This window comes from Anser anser (genome assembly GCF_964211835.1).
Source record: "Anser anser genome assembly, chromosome: 2".
Classification (NCBI taxonomy): Eukaryota; Metazoa; Chordata; class Aves; order Anseriformes; family Anatidae; genus Anser; species Anser anser.
Window position 1 is genome coordinate 150,386,780 of NC_139721.1, and position 22,480 is coordinate 150,409,259.

Here is a 22,480-nt window from a genome sequence, read left to right on the forward strand (position 1 = left end):
ATTGGCCAGGACGTGGCTGCTGTTTTTATTCTTTTCTTTGTGTGCCTTTTTTTTTTTTTTCCTTTCTTATTAAAGTGTCTTCCTCTTAACCTGTAAGCCCTCACACTTTCACCTTTTTTGATATCTCCCTCATCCCATTATGGGGGAGTGAGCAAGCAGCTGTGTGGTGCTCAGCTGCCTGCTGGGTTAAACCACAACAAGCAGTCACAAGGGAAATAATTTTTATTAACTTTAGCCCTGGGAAAACTCTAGAAGAAACGTGCAGATGCAGTTCGTGCTCTGTGCAGGCAGAAATTTTGAGATCCAAGCATGCATGGTACAGGACACCATAAAAAAATACAGCTATCCAGTTGCAACAAGCATCTACTAGGCGTTTTTCAGAGATTTTAACTTGGTAAAATTTGGCCTTGCTGGCTAAAAAGCTAAGAAAAAACACTCTCAAGTGGAAGGGACCAAACTCTGCTCCAGAAAATATAGAATGAGATTTCTTAGTTAAACCCAAACTAGTATTTTAAATCTTGAATAGTTTTAGTTGAATCTTTTGAAATAAACAGCTAGTACAGGCACAGGAATCTTTAACTCAACTATATAGGTAAATTTGTAACTGATTGAAAACAAAATCTTTCAAGAGAAAATAACACCAAGTAAAGGTATCCCTCTAGTCAAACACCGAGGATGAAATTGTCACCTTATTTTTACCAATTAAAAGATGATGTAATTGCAGTTAGTTAGATCTGACTCTAAATAACTGAAAGCAAAATTTGATCATGGTAATTCCGACAGTTTTAAGTGATTTGTCAAGATGAACAAACTAAGATCATTTTATATCTGTTATACTTTTACACAGCAGTGAGATTTTTCTTAATTAAGAATTCTTAAGATGCAAAAGTCATGTTTATGAAATTAATATATACATATGTATGTGTGTGCCTGTACATTCACAAATAATATAATGTTCCACTCTTATGTTACTAGTGCAACAATAATCCTAGACAGTAATAAAATGGGAAAAAAAAAAGACAAAATAGTAATAATAGAAAAAAAAAAAACAGTTTCTATTCCATTTCCCAGAAGAAATGCTTTGATGTGCAAAATACATCATAGACAATAGCAGAAGAAAGAAAAATATTTTAAAGTTGTCTAAGGAGTACAATAAAAGTCCTCCATTTTGTGATTAAATTTAAGTTTAGGAGTGACGTTTGATAGATTTTGAAACTCTGCCCAATCAGACTGGTTAAGTTTGTGAAAGGTTGCTTGTCAAATGCTATGTCAGTGATACGAAAACAGACAGCCAGTAAATCATCCTTCCAATATAAACATCAACTAAAAATAAATAAATGTCTGCAGCAGAATGTCAGCTTGATGCTCCATTAACATGAATCTTACAAACTATGAAGCAAACTCAATAATGATGACAAGAAATCTGTAAAAAGAGACAGTCGCTTATGGCCAAATTAGGAAAGTGTTAGTAAAACTAGGGAACTGAATAGTGAACAGGAAAATAAATAAATAAATAAATAAATAAATAAATAAATAACAAAAAGAAATGTCCTTTATAATAAAAATTGATGCAAGGTAACTTTTTTTTCTGACTATAAGAAAATAAACTATAAATATATCAAAATATTTAGAAATATTTGAAAATTGCAGTAAACTCACTCTGTGAATTCACTCTGTGTGAATCCTGGAAGTACTTCTTTTCATTTATTCTTTTGACAACATGTTTCCTTAGGTTGAAAAAATGTATAAGTTCTCATCAGTACTTGTTCTTCATGGTGTTAATCACTAGAAACGTATATACTGAAAGCAGCTCCCATCAAAGTGGTTTGACTTCAGTCTACTCTGAAACAAAATACAGAGGAAAAAAGGAACATAGGAAAGAAAAAATAGAAACACAATAGGTTAAATGAGAGGAAATCAGGTATAAAGAAAATAGGCAGCGAACAAATTACACTCACTAGTACACAGTTCCTAAGCTTTACAAGAGTGTTATTGAATCTTTCCACTAGGCTTAAAAATGAATGAGAAAAAAAAAAAAAAAAAAAAACATAATTAAGACAGATGATAGGTTATATAAGTTAATGCACAGCATCCAAATTTTAAATAGAGTAAGTTATTGGCTGTGTTATTTAATTTAAAAAATAATGAAATGGGAAAATTATATGGAAAACACAAAAGAGAAAAACAGGAAATGAAAGACCAGGAGCCACATAGCTAGAAGGGAGATGGACGGTGTGCATTAGGGCAGCACAACCAGCTGCAGGGGCAGGGTGAGTGAAGGGCAGTGAGAATCGTGCAATGATGCTGAAACCCGCAGCGAGACTGAGCAGAGGCAGCAGTGGGAGGCAGACAGCAAAGGGGAGGAAAAGGTCAGAGATGATAGAGACAAAAATTCCCTGCATGCCTTAAATTCCTATATATTTTTTTTTTCAGTCAATATTGAAGCAAAGATGTGAAGACAAGCAGCTTGGAATGCGCCAAGCATCCGTTGCTCACACTGAATTTATTTAAAATCCCACGCACTTTCTGCTTTCAGGATCAGGCTTCTGATGTCTAAATAGCTAACGAGACTCATGTTTAGGAAGGAGGGCTTGGTAATTTGGTGGCCAAACTTCACAGATCTTGTCCTCCTTTGAAACCTCATGAAAGTGAGATATGGAATCCATTATGAGTTATGACCTACAAACCACACTGATGTGCAAAATGGAAGGAATAGAAACCTATGCACGGACATCCAATGTACCAGCACTTTACTGGTGGGTACAATGGTGTCTGCTGAATCTTCACTGAGGCCCCTGTTACGACATTGACTGGAGTATATTTCTGCTAGCCTCTTTATCTAAGGTGTACCATTCCTGTATGAAAGGCCTTGTGCAGGAGATAATGACTCTGCACATGCAGATACAATTGCAGGATTCGGCCCTGGTTTAGTTTCCCCCTTGTTGATTTTGTTTTGTTGGTTTTTTTCCCCTATCAAAATCATTTCATATTGGTGGAATATGAAATTCATATTTGATATTCATGGGCAGGGACAGCTGCAGACAGTCCTTGAAAGACATATAACTTTTTTTTTTTTTTTAAATAGCAAATAGGCTTTTCTCAAATATTCCCTTTACAACCAGCACAGCTTTTGATTTTCCTGAGAACTCCCCGAACGTGCAAAGACATTACACAGAGTCGGTTTTATCTTTTTATTTCTTGTCGTGTCCTTTCCACCCCCCCTCCTCCCCCCCATCCCAACGTCTCTCCTGCCTCTCCCCAAAATCAAACGTTTTCGGGCCGTGTACCCCCAAACACCACCACTACAGCTCGGGGCCACCAGACGCCACCCCCACCACCGCCAAGGGCCCCCCCGGCCCCCTCACGGGGCTCCTCACGGGGCTCCCCCCGGGGCGGGCCGGGGCTGCGGGCGGAGCCTCCCGCCGCCAATGCAGGCCGCGGGGCCGCGACGCCTGCGCCGCTCCGGCTGCGAGGCCCGTCCCCGGCCTGTCCTCCGCTCTCCTCTCGGTTCCCGTCCTGCCGAGCCATGTGGAGCCGCTACCGGGCAGCCGGGGGGCTGCTGAGCCGCGGCCGGTGAGGGTGGGCAAGGAGCTGGGGGGAGCGGGAGGGAGGGAGGGAGGCAGGGAGGGAGGCTCCGGCTGCGGTCGTGTTTTCAGCGGCTTGCCCTCCGCTGTCCTCACCCAGCACGGGCAGGAGGGAAGAGGCCTCGCTCCCTGGTGCGGCGCTGCCATCAGACCGCGTTTGCTTTAAAGAAAAGTGTTGTTTCAGGTCTCTGAATCAGACGTCGTGGAGGTGGAAGAGCGTTTCTGCCAACGAAAGAGCGCTGCAGTACAGGGTAGGAGAGCAAATCCATGGCTTCACTGTACGTCAGGTAGGCATTGCCTTTTCTTGACATTACTTGCGTGTTTGTGCAGATTCATTTTCTCTTGGTGGGGAGGTGTCCACACACAGTGCAAATATTTACGCAGATGCTTTGGTTGGTCTTTTAAAACTGATAGTTTCTGAGTAGTTTCTTATATTTATCCGCCGGCAACTAAGTTCTCTGGATATCATAAACCACATGATCCTGTAGGGACTTTGCTATTCCAGGGTAAATGATGTGCCATGGGAGTATGTGTGTCTGTTACAAATGCTGAGCATTCAGTGTGGTCTTCTAAAAGTATGGGCAGATAATTGATGCTTCGCCGTGTGTTGTTTTATAGAAGACATTAAAGTAAAATTTATCCCCAGAGTTGCTTTTGATTGTTTTGTTAACAACGTGCAATAGCAATAATATGTGGAATTTCTTTTTACTTCTTTTAAAGAAAAAAAGCAGAAGCAGAGAATGAAGGTAATCTGCAAACAGTTATTGGTAGTAACAGAATTAGTAGTAGAATTGAGTTCCTTGATTCCTTGGCTTTTCTTTTGCTGCCCTAACCACTGATATTTGAATATATGCCTTCTCTTTTAATTTGTTATCAGGTTGTTTTGGTCTTAATATCTATACTGGAAAAGTATAGTTCTCTGATTTTAGTGTAGTTTATTTTTTTTATTTACATAAAGTGTGGGGTTTTTTTCATAAAACATAGAAACAAAGAACTTATGTAATACTGTATATGATGTCATTATGTACAGGATCAGCAAACTGATCACTGCTATATTATTCTTAATTTACTTGATCTCCTGGGAGACATTCTAATGTAGGTGTTTTCTTCTAATACAGGTGACAGCTGTTCCTGAGTTGTTCCTGACTGCAGTCAAGCTTAGTCATGACAGTACAGGAGCCAAATATTTACATGTTGCTCGAGAGGACTCCAATAATCTGTTCAGGTAAAATGTTAATATATGTATAGCATGTTCCATCTCAGCATCAACTTGTGGTTTATAAACTGTAATTCAGCTTTGTAACTGGATTTTTCAGTGATAACAAAGATAGTAGTACTTTGTGGAACTTCCTTAGAATTATTCAGGTTGGAACAGATGTTACGAGAGCTGTTGTTAAATATGCTGCTCAAAACAGGGTCAACATTTAACTCAAATGAAGTTCTTCTGAAATTTATTCAGGTAGGCCTTGAAAACTTCCAAAGGCAGAGATTCTACAACCTCTCTGTGTAACTTCTTACCAGTGTTTGACTGACCATACGTAGGTTATTTTTTTCTTCAGTACCAAGTTGGAACCTTTTTTGTTTTAATTTATGAACGTCATCACTTGGCCTTCCATCGTGTGTACCTATGCAAAGAACCTGTCTCCATCATAACCTCCTTATAGGTATTAGAAGGCAGCAATTAGACAAGATTCTCATGTCTGCTGGTACAGTCAATCTACCAGATTAGTTGGGCACAACTGGCCCTTGGTGAAGCCGTGATTAGAGACAACCTTGGTTTGCTGGCTCTAATCACCTTCTCTTCTGTACAATTTCACATAACTTGGATCTCGTTCATGATCTTAGCAAGCACCGAGGTGAGATTGACTGGTAGCTCCTGGATAGTTCTTTATTACTCTTTTCAAAGAGTAATATTTTTCCTTATTTCTCTTTTTAAAAATGGGTGTGATACTTCACTTTCTTGAATCCTAATGGATTTTGCCTGTCTGCTCTGACTTTTCAAATATGATGAAGAGTGACTTAACGGTTGTCTGCCAGTTTACCTCAGGACACTGGGATGCGGCTCATCATGTCACTTGGAGTCATGGGTGTTCAGGTTCCTCTGAACTTGATCTTCTCTTACGATTCCCTGCCTTGAAGTGCAGGAATATGAGAGGTGTGGGAAGAGTGCTTGCCCTTGAAAACTGAGGCAAACAAAAATGAGTACCTCAGCCTTCTCTATACCAGTTGTCACTAGTTCTCCTGTCTTACTTATCGGTGGGGTGCGTTTTCTTTAGTCTCCTTGTTCTGATCAGTGCGCTTGTATTCTTCATGTTCCTTGCTGAATTCAGCTGCAGCTGTGCCTTAGCTTTCTTTATTCCACCCCTACATTCCCAAGCACCATCACTATATTATTCCCAGGGTGTGTGTCCCTGCTTCCACTGCCTGTGCATTTCTATCTTCAGTTTGATCAGGAGGTTTTTCCTCAGCCATGCTGGTCTCCTGCCTTACTTTCCTGATTTCCAACTCATGGAAACTGAGAGCTCTTGCACTTCAAGAAAGATCTCCTTTAGGAGCTGCCATTGTTTCTTCTGATCTTTTTATCCCTGAGGAAGTTTTCCCAGGTAGTCCCATCCATTAATTCCTTAAACAATTGAAAATTTGCTCTCCTAAAATTAAGGACCTTGTTTTTACTGGCCTGGCCCATATCCCTCAAGATTGTAAATTCCACCAGATGTAATCACTGTAGCCCAGGCTGTCACTGTTCTTGACCTCTCCAATTAGTTCATCTGTGTTGGTAAGCAGCGGGTCCAATAATGCTGCCCCTGTGGTTGTGCTGTCTGTCACCGGGATTAAGAAATTATCCTCAGTGCACTCCAAGAATTTCCTGAGCTGCTTACAGCTCGCTGTGCTGCTTTTCTAGATATCAGGCTGATTGAAGTCCCTCAGCGGGATCCTAAGAGCAGGATGCTTCCTGTACTTGAAGTAAGAATGTTTCATCAGCATCTTCTCCTTGATCAGATGGCCTGTAGTAAACACCAGCCATGAGGTTCCTTTGTTGGTTTGGCCTCTGATTTTCACCCATAAGCTGACAACCTGTTTTTCATTGCTGTTTTTCAAAGACAGCTCCATGCATTCAATTTTTTTTTATTTTTTTTTTGCATAAAGGGCAACCCCCACATCTCTCCTTCCCTGCGTGACACTTTTGAATAGTTTATAGCCATTGATTGTAGTGCTCTAGTTGTGGTTTGTCCCACCAAGTTTTAGCAGTAGTGATTAGATCATAGTTTTCCAGCTGTGCAATGAACTCTATCACAACCACTCTATGAATCCTCCTCCTCAAAGATAAGGGACGTGACGCTACGATGGAAAGAGCTCAAGGGTTGAGATAAGTACAGGGAGATCACTCAACAATTATTGTCATGGGCAAAACAGACTCAGCATAGGAAGATTAATGTAACTTACTGCCTATCACTAGCAAACTAGGACACTGACAAACTAAAAGCAAACTAAAAACACCTTTTTACACCCATCCGCCCTGTTCTATGTCCTCCCCCCAAGCCGCGCTGGGGAATGGGGTCTGCAGTCAGTCCCTGACGCTTTGTCCCTGCCGCTCCCTCACGGTCCCTCTCTGCCCCTGCTCCACCTGGGATCCCTCCCACGGGATGCCGTCCTTCCCCAACTGAGCCTGCGGGGGCTGCCCACAGGCAGCAGCTTTTCAAGAACTGCTCCCACACGGCTCCGTCCCACGGGGTCCATCCCCCAGGAGCAAACTGCTCCAGCACGGGTCCCCCACGGGCGGCAGCTCCCCCCAGACCCCCTGCTCCTGCGGGGGCTCCTCTCCACGGGCTGCAGCTCCGGCCCGGGGCCTGCTCCTGCGGGGGCTCTCCACGGGCCGCAGCCTCCTCCAGGCCACATCCACCTGCTCCACCGGGGGCTCCTCCACGGGCTGCAGCGTGGAGATCTGCTCCGTGTGGGACCCATGGGCTGCAGGGGGACAGCCTGCTCCACCAGGGGCCTCTCCACAGGCCGCAGGGGAACTTGTGCTGCGTGCCTGGAGCACCTCCTGCCCTCCTGCTGCACTCACCTTGAGGTTTTCAGGGCTGGTTCTCACTCCTCACTCTCCCAGCTGCTGTAACACAGCAGTTCTTTTTTCCCTTCAATCTACTCTAACAGAGACCCAACCAACATCACCCATGGCTTGTCTCTGGCCAGCAGCAGCTCCCTTTTAGAGTCGTCTGGAGCTGGCTCTGATCTGACATGGGGTAGCTTCTGGATTCTTCTCACAGAGACCACCCCTGCTGATCCCCTGCTACCAAACCCTTTCCACATAAACCCAATACAAAAAAAAAAAAAATTTCAGCTGCTAAACTGAATAGTAGAGGGAAAAGATTGTATTTCTCAGTAGGATGTAAATTTAACTGTTGATATTGGCTACTTTTGTAGGTTTATGAATTACTTTAGTCACATAGGTTGTCTGCTGAGCCACCCCTGGTTCTAGTGTTTAGTCACGTGCTGAAATATTTTGTGCAACTTTCAGACATAGAATTGCAGAAGTGTTACCCCTTCTAGCAGAGATGGCTGAGCACTCAAGTCAGTCCTTCGTAAAAGCTCAGTAACTCTGCATCCCACTGTAAATCATGTTAATTACTAGACAGTGATAATATTTCCATAAATCTAGGCTGCAGATGGGAGGTGAGTGCACTTCTCATCGCATATAAATGTGTTCCTCTCTGTGCTGTCTGTCTTACAGTGTACAGTTCCGAACCACTCCAATGGACAGCACTGGAGTCCCGCATATCCTTGAGCACACCGTGTTGTGTGGTTCTCAAAAGTATCCTTGCAGAGATCCATTCTTTAAAATGTTAAACAGATCATTGTCAACTTTCATGAATGCATTCACAGGTGAGCCCAAAGTAAATAATACTGCTTGAAATCAGCAAGGTTTTACTGCAGCAGAACTTTCTGTTAGTTCTCTTTATTTTCCCTTTGGAGGGCCATTATTAAGTGTGAATGAGAGACTCAAAATTGTGAGTGAGGAATTAAAAAAACTAACAAGGCAAGGCAACAAAATAAATCTTTTTTGTCTATGAGTTACAAAGGCCCAGTAGAGCTGGATTTTTATAGTATACTACAAGACATTTAAATTTTTGTATGTTTGGCCAGCATGAAGTTTTCTTTACAAATAATTACAGCATTAGTATATGTCAATTAGTAAGTTTCTTCTCTTCCAGTTATTTATATTGATGAGGGATTAAATATAAATGAGAGCAAAATGCATCTCAGTTGTTGAAGTTCTGAAGTTCTGTTCTTGTGCCTTTATTTGTACACAGCTAGTGATTACACACTCTATCCATTCTCAACACAAAATCCCAAGGATTTCCAGAATCTCCTGTCAGTGTACTTGGATGCAGCTTTTTTCCCGTGTTTGCGACAACTAGATTTCTGGTAAGATGTGGACAGTTTGAGATGTATGCAAACCTTAAAAAAAAAAAAAAAAAAAAAAAAACTCCCAAGCTACACTTCCTGTTATTAATGTTTTTCAGGCAAGAAGGCTGGAGGTTAGAACACGAGAACCCAGCTGATCCTCAGACACCTCTAGTCTTCAAAGGAGTTGTTTTTAATGAAATGAAAGGGGCATTTGTAAGTTCTTTGGATTTTTGCTTTAGATCTTCTACGTGGTTTCAGTTGCAGGTTATCAATGCCATTATTGCACCAGAGATTTCTGTTCTTCTTTTATGAAATTTAAGTCCTTAGTAAAGACAAAACTATTGTGTGTTTATTCTTGAAGTTAGCCCATTTAAAGATTGTTTGCATATAGAAGAGAACCTTGTTAATGAATATTATTGTAGAATTTTTCTTTTAAGTTGACATAACTTAGCGAATTTTATGAAAGTACATGGGTATCAAAATACGGCATAACAAAATGCGTATGTGGGGAGTTCTTGCGTAAGTTAGAACAGGTCTTATTATTGAGCACCTTTTATTTTTAAAATGTTTTGATGACTTTTACTAAAATGCGGTGTTTTCCTCTTAAGACAGATAATGAGAGGATATTTGCACAGCACCTGCAAAATAAACTCCTTCCTGATCACACTTACGGTGTAGTATCTGGTGGAGATCCGTTAAGTATTCCTGACCTTACATGGGAGCAGCTCAAAGAGTTCCATGCCACACATTATCATCCAAGCAATTCCAGGTATCTGAAATTTGTGACTAATTTGCTAGGTTATATAGTGAGTTAGCATTGTATTTATATCTTTGTGAGGGAACAGCATTTCTGTACTCATCGTCAGCAATATAACCTATACCCTCCAGCAGCTATTATAGCTTCAAAGCAATGAATTTGCTTTAGGAAGGGGCAAAGGGTGAATTGGAAGTAGGGGCTGCTGAAGAGAGGTGGCTGATGGGCATTTTCTAGACTATGTGTGCCGGCTGGGTTATGAGGGTTTGTCTGAATTGTCTGAAAGTTTTTATTTACGGTTAATTTACCATGATCGTATATGGACTGGGGGGAAACTGAACAAATACAAAATAGTAAGTATTTGGAAGTGATGGTAGAGAGTTACCATACAAATAGCACAGATGAGTCTAGGGGTTCCTAAACCCCTTCAAACCAACCCAGATTAAAAGTTAAAAGAAGTTACAAATGCATTGCTGTTTATTTGCTCCTGAATCATATTACTGTATTGGGCTCTAAATAACGGATATCCATTTGAGTCAGACACTAATTCTGTTGGTACTGATAAGGTCGTTAAGCTAAAAGTCAACATACTTGAAAATATGAGGGTGATGTGAAGGGAAATCTATAGCATTCTTTCTTCTGTACTAATTTTGTGGTCAATCTGTTAGTCTGATTTAATTTGTTGATGGAACATCAGCTTGTGACATGATCATGAATTTGCCATCCTTAATTTTCTCATCATCCCAAGTATTCATTTGTACCTGAGCTTAGATTTTAATTAAGTAATAACATTTACCTGAGACATACCCCATGCTCATCTTTAACCCAAGGGAAGTTAGCAATGGTTCTTGTAGGTACTAGAGCGTACTTTAGTAGAGTGACGTGCAGAACTCAGCTCTATTTTACAGATAAGTTGAGAAATGTATCATAGTATTTTATACATTGTGTGAGGACCATAAGAATCTTGTCTTCTGAAACATTAGAGCATTGGGATTCTGGTTTCAGTTACTAGTATTTTTTTCTTATAAGTTCGTATATTGCTGCAACTAACTGAATTCTAGTTTTGTGGACTCCAAAGAATAAAACAGGAGCTGAAAAGCGTTGTGAAATTTTACCAGCAGATCTGCGGGTTTTAAGTATGTGGCAAAATATGGTGGGTCTTAAAACTACAGACCTTACAATGCATGTTCTCTTCTAGATATAACTGAATCACTGGAAGTTACATGAAATTCAGAAGAAAAAAGAACACCATAAATAAACAAATACATATAAAAGCTGTTCCTACAGATTTCCTGTAAAATCCGATGTGTAATTTCAAATTTCCATTTCAAATGCAGATTCTTCACTTATGGTAATTTTCCACTGGAGCAACATTTGAAACAAATTCATGAGGAAGCATTGGTAAAATTTGAAAGAATTGAATCAAAGACCGACATCCCAAAACAGAAACTCTGGGAAAAGCCTGTAAGTATTTAAAACAAATAAAGAATAATTTTTAAAGAAGTGCACATCCAGTCTTGGAGTTGCAGAACCTGAGTATAACTGAGCCCAACCTGCTGGGGTTATTTTGTTTGTTTAAAAGTGTGTTTGTGTGTTTAAAAAAAAATAAAATAACAAAAAACACACTGCATCACTGTATACTTTTCAATTTCAGTAATAACTGCATACAGTTGTTTATTTTCAGTATTCAAATGTCCTCAGCATTTGGAGAACAAGCATTTATGAATTTAAAGCATCTGGAGCTAGGTATTAAAAAATATTGATACTTAAATTGTCAACACATGTACCCAGCAAATTTTACCTAAGATTCCAAACATTGCTGTTAAAATAACTTTTCCATTTCATTTATTTATTTATATTCTTTTCCTCCCTGGCTTGTGCAGGAGCTTAAGCTTTTCTTTGAAATCAAGCTTAGAGTGTTAATTTCTTGATCCTCTTCTCTATTTCTGCACTTGTAAAAAGTGGAAGTACCACTCTTAGTTTTTCAAGATATACTGGGTAGATATCCCGCGTTTATGTATTTACTTAGGAGAATCTGTGAAATTATGTTAAATCTATGGAAAGAAGATGCAGTCATTTTTTTCATTTGTAAGTCTGATATGAGGTTAGTCTGCATCATATGTACTTACTGTACTTTACAGCGAGAACACCGTGTAACATGTGGCTTAGACTCATTTGCTGCCGATCCTTCCAAACAGACGACTGTCAGTGTCAGCTACTTGTTGACAGAGTAAGTCTATCAAAATGAAATTCTCAATCAAAAACTTGTTTTAGAACTTTAAGGAAGATGCAGGTGTACTTACTTGTGCCCCCATCTCTCTTTGCAAATGTCACCTTTAAGTTAAATAATGCTGTGGGGTAGTACTAGACAAATTCTCCTTTAGTAAATGAAAGTTTACGTACTAAGTAAAATTTGTCTTGTCGTTTTCTTTAGCAGGTAGAGGTAAGGAGAATCAGCCATTATCTTACAAAACTGTTCAGTGGATTAGGCTTTGGGAACACTGGCTTCTTGTCTTTGAACAGCCTTCGATGTGCAAGCTTTTCTGTATGACCCAAATGCTAACTTCATCCAGCCTCACAGCCTAATTGAACTTGGAGAGCTTTAGTGCTTGTTATGATGAGTAATTCAAGTTTATGAACAAGTAATTCAAACCCAGAACTCTCTTGGTTTCCTAAATTTTGGTGTGGTGTTCATAAGAGGCAGTTATTTCTCCCTTGTCTCCCCTACATTGTTTATTAGAAGTAATTATTCTGAAATTAAGTCAGCGGTGTTTGATGTGACATATTTGGAGCTTTTGATGGCTTTTAAAAACTAATAATTTTTCATCAGCATTACAGACACCTTTGAAACTTTCACGCTGAGCCTGCTGTCTTCACTGTTGGTTGATGGACCAAATTCTCCTTTTTACAAAGCCTTAATCGAGTCTGGTGTTGGTACAGATTTTTCTCCTGATGTTGGGTAAGCGTTACAAGTTGCATTTTGTCCCTATAAGCACTATTAGGAGAGTTACAAATGAATATCAAGTTGGGAAAAGTCATCTCTCATGCAGGCAACGTAGGCCACACCAGAAGAATCTTAAAGGTTTCTCCCGATGTAATTTTTGGCTTGTCAAATTAATTCAGTAGAAGCTGTGTTACTGAAAACAGTAGTACAGCTTTGTTTAATGTTTATCAACAAGAAAAATGCATAGATAAGAACACGCTATGCTTTCAATGTGCTAGTTGCTTGGAGTGTTTTGATCTTGTGCATTTAGTATTACTCAGAAAACTAATAAAATTAGTTTTTGCTCTTACTGCATACTGTTGCATTTGCTTTTTTGCTTTACTCCTGTGATTTAGTAGTAGGTAGGTTTGGCACAAATGTGCTTTTGTGCAATTAGGTGCTATTAATTTGCCATTGCCAGAATGTGAAAGGATATGTCTGCCAGTATTTATTTGTTCAAACTGTAGCTTTTGCAAACAGTCTTCTGAGCTAGCTCTGCACTGCAAACTAGACGGGTGGATTCTCTTAACCTAACTACAGGCTCGGTTGCTCATCATAGTTGGACTTCAGTGTCGGCAGAAAGAAAGAATCACTTTTCAGAGCATGATTCATCTGACTAATTTCAAAATTGAGGATGACAAAAATCATGCTTTGTCTCCGCTGTCTCAGATGTTTGAGTGGGAAACCTAAACATACTAATCTAGTATGACTGTAATGCCTTGCAGTACTCTACACGGCTTAAAATCGGCTCTTTTGGGAGCGTTGCAAGACCTCTGTCATGAATTCCAGTGCTATGTAGACATCTTAATACCACAGGGCATTATATCTGTCTTCAACCACTGAAGTAGTGATTCAGTTGTTTTATAGTTCTTCAGTTAAGCCTTTTTTGGGCTAACTATATTAATTTGGTGTTGATCTATGCAGTGAATTGTCTAATACATATTGATTCATCTGCAGTTATTAATATAAAGACAGATTTTGAGTCCACAGATCCTCAATTTGACATCTGAGTCTGTCATTGAACCCCTTCTGTAGTTTATAGTTGTGGAATCGTGAATGCTTAGAGTTGAACACCTATTGCTTTTTGTTTGTTGTACTTGGTCTGAACAGCTACATGCTGCATATTTCTGCCAGTATCAGTCTGTCTCCCTAAAGTGGAGTTCTTATAGTTAACTATGGCTGACAGGTTTACAACATTTTTTGTTGTTGTTGTTTGGTAGTATTGAAAATAATTGCAGCAAACACAGAACACTTCACCTTCACCACTTGCTCTGCAAATAATGCGTTAAATGTATGAATTTAAAAGTTCTGTTTCACTCGCCTGCTTAAGTAGAATGTATGTGTTTGGCTTTACAGGTAGCTACAATTTTCGCTTAACAAAAGAGACTTTATTACCTGAAAGTACGTACTGATGAACTGGAAGATGAACAGAAAATAATAGCTTTTCTTCTGTAACTGTTTTTCTTTCTCTAATAATCATATGCCATATGTTTTCCTAACAGTGAGCTGCTACTACTTAAATTGAACAAAAAGCACTTCTAAGTTCAATTTCTTGTCTCTTTGATAATTATTTTTCTTTCTGTCTGGCTTTTAAAGTCCTCTTTTTATGCGAAAATGATGAATGAGTGTATTTCCCCATCTGCCTTTGCTATGAAGTTTAATGCTGAAGTTCTAGCACTTGTAACTGAGTTGAATATTTTGTTCCAGGTTTAATAGCTCAACAAGAGAAGCCTATTTCAGTGTGGGTCTACAGGGTATTGCTGAGACAGACATTGATACTGTGAAACAGATTATTGCTAAAACAGTTGATGAAGTTATTGCGTGAGTAATATTAAATTTATAAGAATACTGTTAGTTCGCTCATGCAGTCTTTTACAATTAGATATTTATAGTAATATAATAATATATTAATGTATATATAATAATACAGGCATGCATATTGATATGCCTTAAAATTTTAGTTACCTTTTTAAAAAATGCACTGAAGAAAGTTATATTGCTCAATACTCTTAAAACTTTTATCTGCTACTTCCTCTGTTGTAGCATATTCATCAGCATAACCTTCAGGAGTTTAATGATATTAGTGCTGTTTTACTAAATGACACAGCGTGATAAGATTATTTCATATCGATTTTAATTCAGCGTGGAAGTCATCATGTTGTAATGCTTCCTTTATTGATGTTATAATTCATTTTCATAATTTCACTTAGAGTGATTAGTGCTAATGGATGTGATTTCCTTTTCTCTTTACCCCTTCCCAAAGGAAAGGATTTGAGGAAGACAGGATTGAAGCTCTACTTCACAAAATTGAAATCCAGCTGAAACATCAGTCTACAAGTTTTGGACTTGCCCTGACATCAGTAAGTCTGTATGCGTGCTTGTGTATGTTGTGTGTGGTTTCTTTTAGTTTGTTTCAGACATAGGCATGGAATCTGCATTCTACGCATTAACAAAATATGGGGTAATTTTGTAGGCTCTTGATACCTAAAACTTTTCATTTTATGGCTTTTTTTCTTGTCATCTCTTGTACACCTCTCCGTTCTTTTCAGTAGTCTTCAAACCATTGCTAGACTCTACTCTGTAGGACTTAATCAGGCAGTTAGCCTGTTGTCTTTGCCTGAATAGTAGCTGTGATTGCAGTAGGACTGATTACTTCTGTAAGAGAGGAATGTCATGCTGGCTCTTGGTATGTTTTGGCCAGTTGCCTATGCATTTGTAGAAATCAAATCAAAGGACTGTATTTTTCTTGGGAATTTAGGGTTGTGCCACTATAATTTAATATAATTGCTAGCCCTACCATTAGAAGGACCTTCTTCTCTGTGATTTATTTATTTAAAACATCAATAGGAGAATTCAGTAAGCTTGGAGGTTTCCATTTGTTTCTAAAGTGATCAAAACAGTAGAAATTGTGTTCTTGGATGGTGGCCTGTTCTGGCTTGCTTACTTTTTATCTGTGCAACTGTTAAAAACAATCAGTCTCCTGATACCCTTTTGTCCTTTAAGATAGGTTCCACAAGAAAAGCTTATGGACACACAGGTTACCAGGTAGAAGACATCAGCACCTCTCCATTTTCCTTCCTCGGAAAGTTGTAAAGAGCAATGAATTCTCCTCTTAGCCTCCTTTTCTCCAAGCTAGACAAACCAAGTATCCTCAGCCTCTCCAAACAGAATGTGTTCCAGCCCTTTTACCAGCTTTGTTGCCCTCCTCTGGATGCGTTCAAATATCTTAATACCGTTTTTATATTGCGGAGACCAGAACTGTCCACAGTATTTGAAGTGAGGCTGCACCAAAGCTAAATATAGCAGAAGAATGCCCTCTTTTGAGCAGTTAGCTATGCAGGGTTTGGTGTACCTCAAATGTGATATGCCCTCTTGGCTGCCAGGGCACATTGCTGGCTCAAGGTGAGCCTGCTGTCATCCAGCACCCACAGGTCCCTTTCTGCTGAGCTGTTCTCCAGCCACTCCTCTCCCCATCTGTACTTTGTCCAGCATTTCTCCATCACAGATGCAGCACCTGGCATTTGCCCTTGTTGAATTTCATGTCGTTGCTGATTGCCCAATGCTCCAGTCTGTCTAGATTCCTCTGTGAGGCCCTCAGCCCTCCAGAAAGTTAACAGCATCTTCCAGTTTAGCCTCAACTTGCAAACCTGCTAAGGATGCACTCAACTCCTGTATCCAAATCATTAATAAAAAAAATTACACAGAATCAGCCCTAGAATTGAGCCCCGGGGAACAGTGCTAGTGAACAGATCGTTTCATCTGACTGATAAGGTAAATGAGGAGACTGTTATATTTATATACTGTTTTGCATACACCTCCTGTTCCCCTTTTCCTTCTTTCCCTGGCTGAAAGTGAATTTACTTTGAATGTGAGAGAGGAAAGAATATTCCAACAGATTTCCAGAATTCAGACATACACACCTATGCAAAAAGAGGAAAGGAGGGAAAAAAAAAAAGTAGTTTGGTATGGTAAGATTGGAGGAGGGAGTGGAGGGAAGAAAGGGACAGGTGATGATGACATAGTCCTTTAGTTTGAACAAACACTTCAGCAGCATCCCCCTCCTCAATCTATTAGAAGTATGCAATAGCTATTACTTATCATCTGTATATGAATAGTAGATAAGGTGGTTTTGGAACACAGATGCTGCCAGTTACAGAAATATATATGAATTGTCCTGCTTACTCAGTTACTCTTGCCCTTCAGTATATAGCTTCCTGCTGGAATCAGGATGGGGATCCAGTGGAGCTTCTGAAGATTGCAGATAAAGTCTCTCGGTTCAGGCAGTGCCTCAAGGAAAATCCCACATTTCTTCAGGAAAAGGTTAAAAAGTATTTTAAGGTAGGAAAACTTGCAGGAAAATATCTGCAGTATTGATTTTTGAATCACTATTTTGTATTTAAAATTAAATTGAAGGGAACTGAGTTGTTCATATCCATACTGTCTATCTTTAGACATTGATGAACAGCAGCACTTTTGAATAAAGCATGTTCATTTTAAATGGTTGAAGTGAAAACTTTTTAAAACTGGAAGAATTGGTCATTGGACACTTGGAAACACACATATTAGAACATTGAGAAAATACTAATGATTTAACGTTTAAAATACTGTGATGCCTGATGCTATAGAAAGGCACGTGAGTCTTTCCTAATGAGAAGTTAAGACGTGGACAGCAACATGGACCTAGTAATGTTCATTGAACTGCTGTCTGAATGTTGCTGTCAGCACTAACTGCTTTTTGCTCTTTTTCTTGTTTTCGTCTCTATATATTCTACTAGAGTGCTTTCAGATTTAAGAACAGTAAAGGCATTATGACATTGAATAGTTCTGAATCCCTGCATTAGCTAATGGCAGAACAAAAAAAAAATCCAGTGGTAGCAGTGCAAAAGCGTCTTCTGTTGTTTTTGTTGGTGGCTTTGTTTTGTTGTTTTGCTTAAATCCTTCAGGTTGTTTTGAAGGGCACATCTATTATATGTGACTGCCAACCTGATTTACTCGTGGGTGAATGCTGGTTTGCATATACTCAAAGGCAACAGGACACGGTGGCATCAGTTGAAATCTGATTTCCTAAAGGCATAATTAGTGTCTAGAAGTAGTAGGAAGTTGTTAAGCTTTTGGCTTTTGTATTAAGAAATACGGGCATGGTATTTTTAAGAATGTCCTTTACTATGCAGTTCTGGTGAGAGGCCTAAGACAAAAGCACCCCTCAACAGGAAGTAATGAGAAAAGTTAGATGATCTGATATCCAAAGACTATGTATCTTGTATTACACACTGTGCCTGGAGATTAATAAAGCAGGAAGGCTGTGAGCAAAAGAGATGCTGTTCATCCTATCCATTCAGTTGTGCTTGGTTGATTTTGTATTTCACTCTCTAACTCTGTAGTCAGTCATGTTTCCTTAGTCTTTCCATATAAGCACAGGAAAGATAAGCTCATAAAATAGAGAATCCGATTACATTGTCCCAAATTATTGGCAGTGAATCTCAGTGACAGATGTTGGTGTTTGACTCCTACTTTGAAATGGGCATTTTTGAGGTCACTGTCTTTTGACTAGCCTCCCATTATTATCTGAAATGGAAGGTGATGGAGTAATTTTGTGATTAAATTTCCACAATACAGCATAAACACAGAGAAATTCACCAGCAGTTCTGACACGTGCATAATGCATGGAGTTCTCTGGCAGCAAGACTGATGTAAACCATTTCTGAGCAGGATAAGGCATGCCCCTTTTACATCATATGGGATTTCTGTGCACTCAAGCTTGGACAGGTTGAATGAGGTGTTTAATGAAACCCTCCTGTATTTAACTAGATTCCCAATCTTAGAACATTCTCCAGATATAACTTCTGGCATACTGCTCTGTAGCCTTATATGTAGTTGTTTAACCTTGATTTAATTAAACTAATAAGTACTGTGTTTTGTTAAGGGAATCTGACTCCATACTGAAATTTCACAGAAGGTTGTTCATGCTTGTTCATGTGGTAAACTGTCTCCCTTCCCCACCCTAGCAGCAGACTGCTCTTCATTAATTGAAGAGTTTAAATTGCCTATTTGTGATACCTTTGATAATACGTAAACCAAATGATGCATGACCTTTTCTACATTTGATGAAGCAATAATCTGAGGCAAAACAGGTGAAAGTAGCCCTCAGAATTAATAATGCTTTGTTTTGGGATACATTTCTGCAGGATAATCCACATAGATTGACTCTGTCAATGAGTCCAGAAGAAGACTACTATGATAAACAAGCAAAACTGGAAGCAGAAAAACTGAAAAAGAAGGTCAATGCTCTTTCTGAAGAAGAAAAAAAACAAATCTTTGAAAAAGGTTAACATGCTTTTTCGTATTTTGGTTTGGCTAACTGTTTAAGAGCACAGCCATTTTTTTTTCTGTTGTTCTGTAAAAAGTCTTAAGTTCTTAGATATATCGGGCACGATCCAGCATTTCTTCTGAAAGGGATGTGTTTTTTTTGTTGTTGGTTGGAAGCTTGAGTATGTGTGGTATGGGACGATACAGTTTACTGTTCATACTAAATTGTATGATTGGTATAATCTGTTAGTTTTAACCCTCAAAAAATAGAATGATCAAAGTCTCCAGTAGGGCAGAAGAAAGGGAATTATTTTAAAATAGTAACCTGGTTCTTTCCTATGTTAACTGCACTAAATTCAAGGTGAATGCCACCATTTATCTTAAAGCACTTTATTTTTGAGTGTATGATATTTGTTCCATGTTCCTATAAAATTTACATTTTGTAATTGTACTTCTTCTCTTTTCTACTTAAAGAGCTAACTATAACAATATTTTTTGACTTATTCCTCAGAATAACTTAAACTTGGAAACACGGAGCAGTTATGTCATTTTGTAAAAACAGTGATCTAGTCACAGAGATTGTGTAGAAGAAAGGTGGAGTCAGTGTTCAGAAGCAATGTTACTGGGAGGGGGAATAAGGGAACATGTCTTTCAGAAGAGGCTTTCTTCTTACAAAGATAAGTTTGAGAGTACTTAGAGGCAGCCAGCTGGAATCTGAAAGAGGATGAAAGTTGTGAAAACAACTTAGCTGCATTGGTGTGCCGACTGAGCACTTGAGAAAGATCTCTTATTGGTTAGATTTTTACTGCAAGGTCTCTGTTGCCTGGATGGTGTCTACAGAGCTGGACAACAGGGCAGGCTGGCAGATATCACGTCTTTAGGGTTTTAATTACATGTAAACAGATTGCAAAAGGAGAGGGAAGGGCTGGAAAGAGGATTTACAAAGGTACCCTGTTCTGTTCGCTGATATGGTATGATAACATTCAGATTTTTTCAATACAGTGTTTGAGAGAACAGTTTATAGAAAATGCTAAACTTCAGACTTTTCATGTTTTTCTGATATGCATCATCTCAGAAGGTTTTGACAGCATTTTCACTGGAAGGTAAACAAACATTAGTATTCTGTTTTCTTTATTAGGTTTGGAATTAATTGATCTTCAAAGTAAACCTCAGGATACCTCTTGTCTCCCAGCTCTAAAAGTGTCTGACATTGAGCCCAAAATCCCATTCACTGTGCTGGAGACAACACTCACAGGTTGGTATAACCAGTATTTTGTCCTGAAAAGAATGGCACTTGGATTGTTATCTAGCTACTTGCCAAGCTGTTCCTCTTCTTTGCTCTTTAAAAAGTGTGTGTACCTGCTAAGCTGTAAATAAACGCTAAACAGGAGTAGTTTGTGGAGAAGGAAAAAACAGTCATTTTGGCCTGAATTGTTTGTTTTTGCCAGTTTGTCAAAGTTGAGGGTGTTCTGGCAAGCTAAATATGATATCCAAAACAAACTGTGGTAGCATTGTGAGTCAAGTAAAAGCCCTGACCACCTAGCTTCTGGCTTTGTTCTCAGTGTCAGCTTGCCAAAGCCAAGCTTCCAGACTCTAACGCTGTCTTTTTTATTAGGCTGTAGACTGGAGTAAAGTTTTAAACACAGAGTACCTATAATCCTTTGGGTGAGATTAATAAAAATAAAAAATAAAATCTGAACGTGAATCTCACTTTACTGTCCATAGTTTTTCATCTAGTCCATCTCCTTTTCATCTAGTCCACCACCTGTGCAGTACACAGTTTGCAGTGATCTGCAGAAAATTCTTGCCATCGCCTCTGAGGGGTGATGTGGGGCTGTTTCCAGTTGCAGTTCAGCTGCCTGCTCTTCAGTAGGAGTCTGGCAGTAGCACTCCTGATGCAAGCTCCCTGCCTCCTGCTTTCTCACTGCCTGCCCTGCCCTGCAGTTAGAAAAGTCACTACGTGGTATGCTCAATTACTCTTGAGCAATCCCCTTGCTTTCCGAAGACTTCAGCTTTTTACAGGGTGCAGCACTCCTGGCAATGTGTGCATCAAACCTTTGGTGGTGTCTGCCTTTCCTCCCTCCCTATTTTTACAGAATATGGTGTGCAGGAACCATGAAGAAAAAAAAAAGTCATCCATCATAACATCACTGACAGTCTGTTCCTGCTTTGCCAAGGCTGTCCTATGAGTTGATAGGAAACAAGAAATTGTAGATCTCAATTTTGTTACAGTTCTGTCAAAATCATGCAGGTAATACTGCTCTATATTATATTTTTAACAGACACTTCTCTGCTAAAATTATCAGCAAGTGTCATGTGCTGTATAATTTTGATGCTGAAATGACCTGTTTTGTGGAAATCCTAATGTGTATATTCCCAGTACCCAATGTTAGAATAGAATGTGCAGTGCAGGAACTGTTTTTCCTCGACTTTTGAGGTGATGAAGGTGAAAATAAGGGAGAAAAAACTTATTGAGTTGTTCAGAAACAAATTACCACTCCATTGTTTTAATGTTACCTCTAAAATCTGTGCTCTGTCAACAGAATTCTCATCAAATTGTCCAGATATCCTTTACTTTACCATGGACAGAAACAAACAAACAAACCCAACAACCTTCAGTCCAGCATTCAGTACGATATATGAAGTTTCAATAAGAAGTGACTCTGAAGTAATTACAGAAAGTAACTCTGAATAAGATCTTACAAGAATGCTTTTGCATTTCAGAAGTAAACCATTGGTTGTTTTTTTCTTGTTTTTTTGATCCCTAGCTGATGAAGTTCCTGTCCAGTACTGTGCTCAGCCAACCAACGGCGTGGTATATTTCAGAGCTGTTTCCAGCTTGAACACTCTTCCTGAAGAGCTCAAACCATATGTGCCGCTGTTCTGCAATGTCATTACAAAGTGAGAGGTTTACTTTGCTAGAAGCTAAAGCAGTAAGATGTAAAACAACTTACTGAAATAATACTTCTTTTACTAATTTCAGTAGCTGTCCTTTTAGGAAGGAGGTGCTGGTAAGCTGGTGTGCTGCTGAAATAATGGTTCTTCCCTCTCTCCACTGAGTTACCAACTCCTTTGCCCTTTTTCTTCAGTCTCTGCATTGCCTTGTTCCCCAGTGTCAACATAAGCATTCCCCAAATAGATTGGAAACTTGATCTAATGAAAAATAGCCCAGCAGAAATTGAAGTTTTCACTTTTTTTTTTTGGGGTGTAATTTCACAATGTGGTCACAGAAACACTGATCACAGGGGCAAGAGTGACACAGGGTAGATGAAGTGACATGGACCAGAAGGAATCTGTTCTTTTTGGTGGTGATACCAGCTTACGTGATATTGCTACTCTGGTTGAACGTGGATATGGGGCGAACAATGTTGGGGTGTTCTGAAGTCTGTACATAAAGCACACTTAATACACTATTTTGAAACAGCAGTGGGTTTTAGTTGAAAA

The 22,480-nt window shown here is 39.2% G+C and overlaps 1 protein-coding gene across 1 annotated transcript in view; it reads left to right on the top strand.

Moving 5' to 3' along the window:
* The first annotated feature begins 3,393 nt into the window (after window positions 1-3,393).
* Window positions 3,394-22,480, top strand: part of PITRM1 (pitrilysin metallopeptidase 1) — a 30,084-nt gene continuing 10,997 nt past the window's right edge. Inside the window, exons 1-16 of the mRNA XM_083824322.1 lie at window positions 3,394-3,573; window positions 3,769-3,871; window positions 4,703-4,809; window positions 8,317-8,468; window positions 8,897-9,011; window positions 9,110-9,206; window positions 9,602-9,762; window positions 11,085-11,211; window positions 11,889-11,977; window positions 12,578-12,706; window positions 14,438-14,551; window positions 14,994-15,090; window positions 16,934-17,068; window positions 18,916-19,054; window positions 20,175-20,291; window positions 21,805-21,937. Coding sequence (XP_083680448.1) covers window positions 3,527-3,573; window positions 3,769-3,871; window positions 4,703-4,809; window positions 8,317-8,468; window positions 8,897-9,011; window positions 9,110-9,206; window positions 9,602-9,762; window positions 11,085-11,211; window positions 11,889-11,977; window positions 12,578-12,706; window positions 14,438-14,551; window positions 14,994-15,090; window positions 16,934-17,068; window positions 18,916-19,054; window positions 20,175-20,291; window positions 21,805-21,937 — 1,862 coding nt within the window. The 5' untranslated portion in view covers window positions 3,394-3,526. The remainder of the gene's footprint in view (window positions 3,574-3,768; window positions 3,872-4,702; window positions 4,810-8,316; window positions 8,469-8,896; window positions 9,012-9,109; window positions 9,207-9,601; window positions 9,763-11,084; window positions 11,212-11,888; window positions 11,978-12,577; window positions 12,707-14,437; window positions 14,552-14,993; window positions 15,091-16,933; window positions 17,069-18,915; window positions 19,055-20,174; window positions 20,292-21,804; window positions 21,938-22,480) is intronic.